General features: G+C 35.3%; 1 protein-coding gene across 3 annotated transcripts in view; it reads right to left on the minus strand.

Annotated features, from left to right (window-relative positions):
- Window positions 1-484: 484 nt before the first annotated feature.
- The window catches only part of LOC127635802 (opioid-binding protein/cell adhesion molecule-like), a 110,616-nt gene continuing 98,648 nt past the window's right edge, over window positions 485-12,452 (minus strand). For 2 of the 3 annotated variants that reach the window (XM_052116031.1, XM_052116032.1), the window contains 4 exons: window positions 2,899-3,033; window positions 2,661-2,781; window positions 1,615-1,766; window positions 485-588 (listed from right to left, as the gene is read on the minus strand). In XM_052116031.1, coding sequence (XP_051971991.1) covers window positions 485-588; window positions 1,615-1,766; window positions 2,661-2,781; window positions 2,899-3,033 — 512 coding nt within the window. The remainder of the gene's footprint in view (window positions 589-1,614; window positions 1,767-2,660; window positions 2,782-2,898; window positions 3,034-12,452) is intronic. The other variant, XM_052116033.1, reaches the window with a different exon arrangement.

Consider the following 12,452-nt stretch of genomic DNA (forward strand, 5'->3'; position numbering starts at 1 on the left):
TTAAATTAAATGTCACATTTTCTTTTTTTAACACTTTGTTCTTTTTTGCTGTTTGTCATTTTTATAGATTATTAAAAAAGAAAAACATGTTATTTTACAAGGAAACAGGACACACCAGTAACCTCAAGTCACACAGTTCAATACTGAGCAAAATAACCATGTTATTCACAATGACATGAATTTTTGCTTTTCTTTTCACATACAAAAGGTTGGAGAGACACATATAGTGGTTCTATTATTATTTCTACCCAGCTAACAAACTGACTCCATTCACAGTCCAGTTCACTGTTTCAAAACACGGTTAAATCCCAAAGCATCTTATTACAGACCCATAAACCCACACTGACTCTTTCTTTCAGAAATAAAATATAAGGCAAAATAATTAAATGTAATAATGATAATGATACCGATAAATTATTCCTCCCTCTGTGTGTGGGACTGTGAGTCTGTGTTTGTAGGGAGAAGCAGACGTGGTGCTTTAGCATCAAAACTTGCTCAGGAATGAGAGCGTAAGAAAGAGAGTTAGAAGCAAGAATGAGCTGGTTGGCGACAAGGCTGCATTGTTCACATCATGTATTGCTCCGGGGCCTGTAGGAAGAGAGAGTGACTCAATTCTGGGTGCAACCCTACACCTTAAAGGGATAGTTCATCCAAACATGACATTTTTCATACAGTACTCACCCTTATGTTGCTCCAAACACATATGACTTTCTTTCTTTTGTGGAATACATAAGAAGTTAAGAAGAATGTTCACACTGCTTTTTTGCATTAAATAAAAAGTGAACTGTAAAGAGGGCTTGTCAAGCTCCAAAATAACAAAAAACACCAGAAAAGTAGTCCATATGACTCATGCCTTATATTTCAAGTACTCTGAAGCCACACAGTCTCCTGTTGTGTTTGACGGAAGAACAACATGAGGGTGTTGTACATTATTTTTTCAAATTTGGGTGAACACCCCCCCCCCCAAATAGCTACTGTGTTTCATCATGCAATAAAGCGCAGTCACACATACCTTCTCACGGCGAAATTCCATGGGCAAAATACAGTCATCTCAATGGGAATCCGAGCGATCGTGAATTCACAAGATGGCCTCTCGGAGACAAAGAATTTCCTTGCGGTGTTTTCGTCTCGAGTTCAAGTTTGGTGAACTTTGACGGGCAAAATCGGCACATTGACAAATAGGAAGTTGCTTGGTTTGGCAGTGACCTCTGTGTGGGCAGTGCTTCATAAACAGCTTATATTCACAATGTACAAGGATATAACTTACAGATTTTTAACTTAAGCCTCACTGACTATATTGTGCAGCATTAAAAATGGCTGCTTGACAATTATATTTTTGCTCGCTCAAGGTCCACCCACGCCATCTTTGCCCGCTGAATTTCACAGTGAGAACGTTTGTGTGACCGCACCTTTAAGCTGTTCAAATAAATTGACACAGAGTTTAGGAATCATTCTTTTTAGTGGATGCCTCAAGACGACAAGACAGGAGTTGATTAAATTACAGTAGGCAAACATTTAACATGTTGATATGTTCAATGGCTTTGCCGAGTTACACTTGACATGGGTTTTGTGCATAAACTAACATATCTTTAGTTATCAGAAGGAGGCTCTTACCATACAAAATAATGCTTGCGTTTGTTATCCCCAACATGTTCATGGCCACACAGGTGTAGTTCCCATAATCCTCTTCAGAAACATTAAAGAACGTAAGCATGGATTGTTTACCCTTGTTTTCGATCATGACCCCATTGCGTCCGTTGAAGAGTCTGTGAAAATTGGGGTCAAGTTAGCAGTTTGTTGAGTTATTAAGAGCCGATATTAAATCACACTTTATTGTTAATGTAAGGTGAAGGCTGGTGGCACAAATTAATGTGCCACTCTTACAAAGCTGCACATTATCTAATTATTAGACATATTGGTATTACTTTACAATAAGGTTTTATACATTATATTTACATCCTATGAGAACAGGACAGATTGACCAACTCAATTGCAAAATGGTTTGTTGTCAACTGTAGGCTTATGTTCAATGATATGGGAATTAAACAATAGTTTATTGATTTCTTGCATTGTCTAATCAATGCTTTACTCATCTGCCACAATGATGTAATATATTTCAATCTAAACTATCTGAAAAAATAATAATATTTATAATTATTTGACTTAGGTATAATTTCTATTGAATTATCTTCATTAGGGGACTTTTCTCAGCAAATATTGACATATTAGATTTTTTGTAAATCTAAAAACCTTTGTAACTTACTGTTAATTGTATACATTAAATTGTAAAGTGTGGAACACATAATGCACATTATTCATAAAACATTTTCTGTGTTGACTATAGCAAAAAGAATGTTTTACGTAATTGACACATTCTATTCAATAGAGCTATTTGCCTTATAATGGCATTATAAACATTTTATACCTATATTCTTTCTGCTTATATGAATTATATGTCTAGCTAGCTATGTTGGAGCCATGGTCCGGTGGTTAGCGCATATGACATGCTGAGCCTAGATGCTCATATAGAAAATGCTGGTTTGAATCTGCAACACGTACCAATCCCCTTCTCTGTCACCAAATTATTTCCTGTTATTTCCTGATCTACTTTTCATTGTAGAAAGAAGAATGCTCAAAAATGTATACATTTATAATCTTACCTGCGGTCCCCCTTAAACCACTCAAAATTCGCCAGAGGAACGGCTGACGCCTCACACCACAGGACCCCTTTCTGGCCGACAGCTGTTCCTGTGCTCCGAGCTCGCGAAATGACAGGTGGATCTGTAAAATTAATTACAAATATTTGAGAAATTCAGAAATGTATGTGAAAAATTGGCAGCAACATAAACTGTAAACAGGAATTTATACAGTACGAAATAATATAAAGACAATACTCACGGTTTACGGTAACCTGAACAGTCCTCACGTCTGGAGGTGAGATGTCATTTGAAGTGATGCAGTCGTATGACCCGGACATCTCTTTGGTAATTCCAAACATTTGCACATACTCACTATCGGTTATAATTTTGCTACCTGTGCCAACACACATGAGGATAGTGATTATTTTAACACAGAAATTCATACAACAAATTCAAACTTCACATTTGAAAATGTATTTTAAAAAGCATCTTGGTGCACCCATTATGCTATTTTTAACAAAGCTGGACAAAACACCAAGGGGCCACAACTGTTACATGTCACTGTCATGAATCCATGTAACGTTTGCTCATTTCATATTCAATTTGGAATTTAAAATCAGAAAAACAAAAACTAATTGTTATTTCATTATTCATGTACAAAACCAATATTAAAAATCAAATAATGACTTGTCATTTCGATTTAATGCTGAAGTTAAAAGTAGGACATTGGAAAAATAGCCAAGGGACACTGTAACACACTTTTTAATGTGTTATGTTTAACTTGCTAATCAACTGAATGAGTGATTAGACACCGCCTGTGTTTAATAGTAAGTGGAAATTTCAGAAGGTCCCTTAAGTACACTAAGAAATCAAAGTGCATCTGAGCATTTTCAGTCATGATTATGCAACCACACCAAATGACAGTTCTGAGTGCAGTGTTTTATGTCTGTATATTATAGTTATATACCATTTATATTTCTATACCAAAGCATCAAGCCAAGTGTGCAAAGTCTTTTCAAACTTGCCACCGGCAGAGAGCGTGGGTTCATGAAACCGAATAAATGAGAAATCTTGAACCTAAAACTAACTTTACTCTGCTCTGGGAGCTTCAGTGTGAGTCACTTGCTCATCATGGAAATTATGCTAAAGGAAGTTCATGAAAGCTCGACCAGTGAATTTAAAGTCAGCATTTACATATGGCCTTCACATTTGTCCAATAGTAAAAGGCACAAAAAACTGCAGCATATACAAACCAGACAGTAGATAAAGGCTACCCATATTCCCATTGAAAAACATGGATGTTGGAATGATATGAGCTTGAAATTAGTACTCTTCACTGCCAAGTAAATATTTGCTGTCTTAAATTAAATATTAAATGTAATAATATCTTCCAATTTATTTATTGCTGTTATTATTATTATTATTTATCATTTGTTATGTACTGTTGTAGCTGTTATAATTCACTGGCATGAATGCTCATCTGTCTTGGATGCACCCTACGTTATGTCTGTATATTCCCTGAACTGCATCTTGCTTTGATCATTGCACTGCAATATGTAAAAATAAAAATAAATAGATTGTTTGTTACTCTTTGATGATTTCTCATTTCAAAAACGCATGAAACACTGATGTCAATTTAAAACACGTATTTAAAGCAATCAAACTATAAGCTGTCTTAGACTAATTATTAGGACAAAAGCTGTTAGTCCACCGTGACACGTTACATGACCTGCACAATCGTGACTGGTTTTAAAGTGACGTCTGGTCACCCTAACTGCGAATGCCAGCTGATTCTCCACTGCAGTGTGGACCACCATTGCCCAACTGATCAGCTACACTGCATGGTGCCATTTAAAAATGAATAAAACAAGTTGTCTGGCATGAAGAAGGATAACTGTGAGAAGACATTTGACATACAGAGCAAGAGATTAGTCTTAATAAACATCTTAAATGTGTGTGTGTGTGTGTGTGTGTGTGTGTGTGTGTGTGTGTGTGTGTGTGTGTGTGTGTGTGTGTGTGTGTGTGGCCGGATTTGGGTGTTTTTTTTAAGGTTACAAACTGGAAATGACAAGGGTATTATGCTATTATTTGGTTTATGGCGACATTTCTAGTGTCCACATAATTCATATCACTTAAAAATCACACTAAATAATAAAAACAATTTTTATGTAAAAATGCAGAAAATTTTTTCTGAGGGTTAGGTTTAGGGGTAAGGTTAGGGATAGGGGATAGAATCTATATTTCGTATAGCATAAAAATCATTATGTCTATGGAGAGTCCTCATAAGGATAGCCACACCAACATATGTGTGTGCGTCACCCTTATAAACTGGTTCACGTGGCAATGATTGTCCAAGACTAAACCCTGTCTGCATTCAGTGAACATTTTACGGTTATGTGTTGGCACTGTGTCTGACTATTTCATGAGAGAGATAGCTCAGCTGCAATAAACGTGGCGAGTTTTGGAAAATAAATTGTAACAAATGAATATTAACTGAGATGAATTTATCAGAACAATTAAACAGCAACTTTTATCCTGTCTCTCAGCATTGAGGAAAACAACGGTGCAGGTTGACCAATCAGAGGAAAGGGGCATTTCAGGTCCACCCATAATGTGCGAATCAAATATTCAAGCCATATATTAGTGAACTCAAATGATCAAAACACACCGTGTCCCATGACTATTTTTCCAATGTACTATTTTGAAAATATTTGACGAAAAACAAGTCATTATTTGTTTTTTTAATATTGGTTTTGTACACAAATAATGATATAGGCTTATGTTTCACATTTAAGTTGTTATATAAGTCGTTTTTTATTTTTAATTCCAAATTGAATAAGAAATGAATGAATGATGCACGGATTGTCATGGCACATCAATATTGTATCATAATAGGCTATTTGAAACAATGCAAATGTTAAATTCAGTCATTCAGTTTTAAGCCATGATAAACATCTTGTATGGTGTCTTGCACTGACTGTGTTAGCATCATGCGTTAAACATCATGCTTCACAATCGGTACTAGATGATGTTTCCTGATAGGATATTGTCTTACAAGTTAACTGCTTATGTTGGCAGTAAGCAGCGAGGTAGCTCACTAGGCTGGTTTTGGAACAGAGCTCCAGCCATACAAAATCCAGACCGTATTCTGCTGTTGTTGAGGAATCCTAAAGCATGCATACTTATAGAGCTGTGATCTATCTAAAGTAATAAAATGTATTCTACATTAGCTCAATATGAAGGTAGAACAAGTTTGGTGAATGTCAATAAACAAACACTTGGCTGACCCGGTTGACCCTCTTTTGGTGTTCTTTGCTTGTTAAGTCAATAATTTTACCAAAACACACACCTTTTCCAATTCTATTATCAAGCAAAACAGATATGAGAGGCCTGAAATTATTCAGTTATTCCTCTGAAGGAGCAAAATAAAGTTTCACCCGCAGGTTCAGGCAGCCAGTTAGTGCAAATGCCACTCACAGCAAAAGCTCTACATTATACCATCTCATTATACAGACTCGTTCCTTCATTCAGTGAAAATGTTGAGGAATGGATTTAGGTTGTTATTTTGTTTCTAATACCATGACACTGGGGACTGTAGGAGAGGTTGGTAATTATTCTTATCTCCTTATATGACTTTGCCAGTTCTGAAAGGTTTGAGCAATCAGTAAGAGTATAGTTCAATAAAGAATCAGCCCAGCTTTCCTGTAACATCTTATGTCCTTTCTGAACCAATGCTTGAATATTCCCCAAACTTTTAATAAAACTATGGTTATAACAATATAGATTTAAAACCATTTTCAGATACTGTATAAAATAAAGCAGTAAGCCATGAGAGGCATGTGTTACAGTGAGTTTACCACAGTTCTTAGGAACAATGCAAACGGCTGTTGTTAAAACACTGTAACAAACATATACAAGTGGCTTACTGCTTTTATAAAATGGCTGCAAAACTGATGAAAATGATCAAATACACCAATGTTAAATAAACAGTTTAACTTACTAAAAATGATTTTACAGTAATACAGGTTCTGAACTGTAGGTTGTTTGTGGTTGCAAAGTAATAGCGGTTTGGACAGTGGCTCAGTGGCTGTGGCTCAGGTGGTGGAGTGGGTTGTTCACTAATCACAGGGTTGGTGGATTAAATCCCGGCCCACACGACTCCACATGCCGAAGTGTCCTTGGGACACTGAACCCCAAGTTGCTCCCGATGGCAGGCAAGCGCCTTGCATGGCAGCTCTGCCATCATTGGTGTGTGAATGGGTGAATGAGATGCAGTGTAAAGTGCTTTGAATACTGCTAAGGTTAAAAAGGCGCTATATAAGTGCGGACCATTTACATGTGGGCTATACTGATTTTATAATAACCCCTTAAATTTGACTCTGCTGCTCATTTCTACCATTTAATTTGACCATAATGATTTTTAGACACACCTTCTCTGTCTCTATTTCATGTTCGATCTTAAACCTCAAAGTATTAACGATTATCCCCAATGTTTAAGCACCAAAAATCCCTTTAAATGCAAATAATTGTTCAAACTTAATGGCAGTTTTACTTCTTGCTTTAACTTTTACAGAAGTTTTGGGCAAGGAAACATATATTTTCTTCAATATCACAACTTTCATGTCTAGCCAAAAATAATCAGCACAATTTAGAAGTTTCAAATGATGACTTTTGATCAGCTCTTCTTTTTGCAGCATTTCTTGTACAGAGAGGTTTCTTTTCTAAAGGATGTGATGTACTTTTTTCAAGAGCATCACTAATAGACTGGCAATCACAATTGAAGGCCATAGTGTTCGTCCTTCTTTTGGTTTACACACACTTCATTAACTGTTTTATTGGTCAATGCAAGCAGAAGGATTTTTCATGGACAACACTTTTTTGAATCAATTGCTGTTATGCACTGTCTGGCCCCAAAACAAAAAAAGGAGAAAAAAAAAGGTTGCCGTTTGGATTTAAATAAGCAGATATTTAAGAGCCTATGATTGGATTGTTAATGCAGTGATTAATATGTTTCAGCTGGCAACAATTCTTTTAATCCTAACTGATGCAGTGTGTAGCTTCTCATTTCTTAAACAACCATGTCGGAAGACATATTCCATGGAAAATATGTTACTGTTTTCAGAAGGGACAAAGTATTTGCCAGCATAAAGCAAAGAAAACAAGGAGATTGCTGAAATCACTGGAATTATTTTAAGAACTGTCCTACAAATTATTAAAACCTGGCAGGATAGTAGTGAACCGTCAGCTTTGCAGAAGAAATGTGGTTGGAAAAAAATCTTGAATGATCATGATCGGAGATCACTAAAACGCTTCAAGTCACATCGTAACAAATTGATAGTAGAACTCACGGCTATGGTAATAATGAAATTAAGAGCATTTCTACACGCATAATGTGTGAACTTACAGGATTGGTACTAAACAGCTGTGTGGCCACACGAAAGCCACTTGTTAGTGAGGCTAATTAGAAACATTATTAAAATGTATTAGGGAGCATTAATACTGGACTGTGGAGTAATGGAAAAAGGTCATGTGGTCTGATGAGTCCAGATTTAACCTATTCCAAAGTGATGGGCGTGTCAGGGTAAGAAGGGAAGTGCATGATGCGATGCACCCGTCATGCATACAGCCCACTGTACAAGCCTCTGGAGGCAGTGTTATGATCTGGGATTGCTTCAATTGGTCAGGACTAGGCTCAGCAACGTTATGCAGCAATAAAATTAATTCACTTAACTACCTGAATGTACTGAATGACCAGGTTATAGCATCAATGGATTTTTCTCTTCCCTGACGGCATGGCAGCATTCCAGGACAACAATGCCAAGATTCATCAGGCTAAAATTGTGAAAGAGTGGTTCAGGGAGCATGAGGAATCATTTTCACGCATGAACTGGCCACCACAGAGTCCTGACCTTAACCCCATTGAAAGTCTCTGGGATGTGCTGGAGAAGACTTTATGGAGTGGTTCGATTTCCCATCGTCAATAAAAGATCTCAGCCAAAAGTTAATGCAACTCAGGATGGAAATAAATGTTGTGACATTGCATAAGGTTGTCAAAACAATGCCACAACAAATGTGTGCCGTAATCAAAGCTAAAGGCAGTCTGAATTATAGTGATGAACATTTAAGTAAAGATTGCCTTTTAATGGACTTTGCAAAACTTGCCAGGCATGGTTGTCACGACAACATCTGAAGGATTCCGACAAATACAAAGAGAATTATTTTATTCTGTAACATAGATTTAGTTGTTTTGCTTTCTTTATAGCTGTGAATAAAAATAAATAAATAAATAAAAAACAAGAGCACAGACACACAAGTAAAAAATACAAATGCAAAACCTGTTGGCAGTCCAGTAAAAAAACCTCATTCCAAACATCCAGTATACTGGAAAAAAGCATTTAAATGGCATTTGACAACAGATATTGTCCCGCCAGCTACTGGGTATCAACATATTGATCATATTTTTTGGATAGCTTAGAAATAAAATCAGAAAAATCAGAAATCACAGCATGTAAGAATGACCTACAACACTGTTGACACCAGATGGAAATTATATTGTTGTTGTTTTTCATTTTTTGTCATAACAGAATGTGGAAATGTGAAATAAAATGCATTTTAATATATATATATATATATATATATATATATATATATATATATATATATATATATATATATATATATATATATATATATATATATATACATCATATTTTGTCCATAGAAAAATATCTGAGATTTTGTGACATTTTATACTACATTGTGCATTTTACAGACATTGCATGTTAACAGCAGGACAGACAATAACAATGTTTCAGCTGCTCCAGAAAGTCATTATATATTAAATCTAAACTGTATTATTCACTACTTAGTCATGCAATGCCATTATAAATGCAAATTGGGATATTAAACATTTTTATCAAACATCATTAGCACTATTAATTAATTAATTATATTTCATAAAAAAAATAAAAAATCATTGACAGGGAAATGTGTTGTGATTGCATTTTCTATTTAATATGCAAACATGTAAAATTTTCAGAACTAAATATTGTTTGCTTGTATTTTTTTCAGTATATCTCCTGACTTGCTATAATAGTGACACGTTGAGCTACACAATGCTTTACTTATTCACATGTAGTTATATTCATATTTCAGAGTGGTCAGTTTGATTTCCGAATGGAGATGGGGCTATTGTAGATAGGCCAGGCACAAAGGAATGATTTATAATGTTTACTTTAAAGACAGAAACCAAACACAGGGCCCATAGCAATTACATCCAGCACAGAGTAATAATCCTGCTGCTGTCAAGAGAATGTCCTCTTGAATAGAGCAAATGATTATTAGAATGTAAAGGAGAAGAATAGATGAAGCAGCAACATGCTGTATAAATAAATGGGTCTGTTCTCTCTGTGTACTCTGCAGTCAGATTGCAAGAGAAAGGAGAAGGAAATGCTTCTATAACTGAACTTGGGAGATAAGAATCAAGTTAAAGACTTTCTCCCATATTAAAGACAGAAAGTAAAGTAGTTTATACTGACCACATCACTGAAGCAGATAGGACAACATTTAGATAAGTCTTTGTTAAGGGGATATCTGACTTTGTTATAAGGTAGTTTGATTAAACATAGGCAAGTTATGTATCGGCATAACAGGTTAATTGCCTTTTTTATTTACTTCTCCTGTTTTAGCTTTCTTGATTTTGGTCTAGAGAATGGATTAAGGGGAAATTGATAAATGTCCCCCCTATCTAACCTGTGACTATTAAACTAGTTCATTATCCTAAATCTAAATGATTCCCTTAATCTGAAACATTATTGTGCAAAAACTGTGAGTCTGATCAGAAAGAAAAGTCATAGCACATTTCTAGAACTGTCTGAGGGTCTGTACCAGGTTTGGTGGATGTCGCTTGAAAACTCTAAAAAGGAGTTAGTGTTGGCAATTTTGGGCATGGTTTATGGATTCAAATAAATAAATAAAACCCTAAATCAAGTTTGTAGGATAACAGAATGCTAGCTTTGTCAAGTCACATAATTAGTAACTGAACAACATTTAACACAATCAAGTCATTTTCAAAGGGATCCATGAAATAAATTACAAGTGAAAAACTGTAAGACAGTAAAAAACAGACATTTCTAGACTCATGCACCAAGTAGGTCAATGGCATCATGCATTAAAAAAACAGTCATTCAATGTTGCAACATGAAAGCAAGGCCAGTTATGAGTTGCAAAAGCTGTCCTTCTAGCTGCATTGTATTATAGCGGTGAGCATGTTCTTTGTTCCCACATACAAGGAATCCAGGGCTTCATCAGAAACTAATAAACACATTATGGTATGATATTAAACATATAATGAGATTCCAGTGTGCTAATGATTTCGTAATAAGCTGCTGACCGTCATTACTGTTTGTCAACATACCTAATTGCGTTTCGCAATCGTCCCTAAATGGACTACCTCCTTAATAAAAATTCAAATGATGATTGCTTCATATTGTAAAGCAATGACTAAGCTAATTACAGAAATGCTTATAACGGAGAAAATGAGGGTGTCATAAGGATTTTTCATTACATGCCACAAGCAGCAAGTTAGGGACTCTGTTTCCGATAATCAGGTTTCAAAGAACCGCAAACCAGGCTAGGAGCAAGATTAATTTTTTCCTCAAAAAATGTGTGGTACCTTCACAAAAAGATCAAAGGATTACTTTTCTTTTATCACCTTGTTGTGGACTATTGTTGAAAACAATAGTAGTGCTTTGTCTGGCCTTACCACGTTCAAGCTGACCTGGGATCTGGAAAAGCTGTAAGGCGGAGAGGTCAGGCAATTGGATGAGAGAGCAAGAAAGAATGGGGAGGTAAAGAATGAAGGGAAGGAGTGAGAGAAGGTGAAGCTCACTTTCTCTGAAGCTCATTTAGCTGTTGTCTATGCTTATAAGGGAGGCACATATTTAAAGGGATAGTTCATCCAAATACAATATTCAGTCATTATCTATTTACCCTAATGCAGAGACAGAATTTAAGCAAGGCTGGGTGCAAAATGCTACAGAAGGTGACAACAATGTCCCAGATATTTAAAATGTGGGGGCCAAAAATGCTCCTATAGTGAATTCCTCTGTTTGTTTGTTTTTTGTTGTATAACATAAATTCTATTCTATTCTATTCTATTCTATTCTATTCTATTCTATTCTAGTGGGTTTAGTACCTCTGCAGACACTGTAGTGGCCTGTAGATATCTGTCAGATCTCTTAATTTGCTGTCTCAGAAGTTTGTGTTTTTGAATGAGCAGCTAATATAGAGTTTTTTGATGAAAAAAGCTAAAACTGTCTCTTGAAACAGTGATTACTTCAAAATCTACTGTGACAGTAGACAGTAGAGAGCTGTATAATTCAATAAAAGGAGTATAATATGTATTTAATTGCATTCTAGTAGCACGTTTATTGTGTTATGATATTATTATTTTACAGCCATCTTTGCATTTAGTGCTGATTTAATTTAACAAATAACAGATTGTTTATATAGAAAATGCATTAAAATTAATTGATTCATCTGAACTATTTGACACAAATAGATGGCATCCAGCAGCATGTTACTGTATTATATATATGTATATATATATATATATATATATATATATATATATATATATATATATATATATATATATATATATATATCAGTAACATGCAGGATGCCATCTATTACAGTAACATGCAGGATGCCATCTATTTGTGAAAAATGCCATCATAAAGGTTAATAAACACCCCTGAACATCTATTCCAGTGAGCAAATATTGATCCTATAATAAAAATAAAAATACAT

The sequence above is a fragment of the Xyrauchen texanus genome, chromosome 43, assembly GCF_025860055.1.
Source record: "Xyrauchen texanus isolate HMW12.3.18 chromosome 43, RBS_HiC_50CHRs, whole genome shotgun sequence".
Lineage (NCBI taxonomy): Eukaryota > Metazoa > Chordata > Actinopteri > Cypriniformes > Catostomidae > Xyrauchen > Xyrauchen texanus.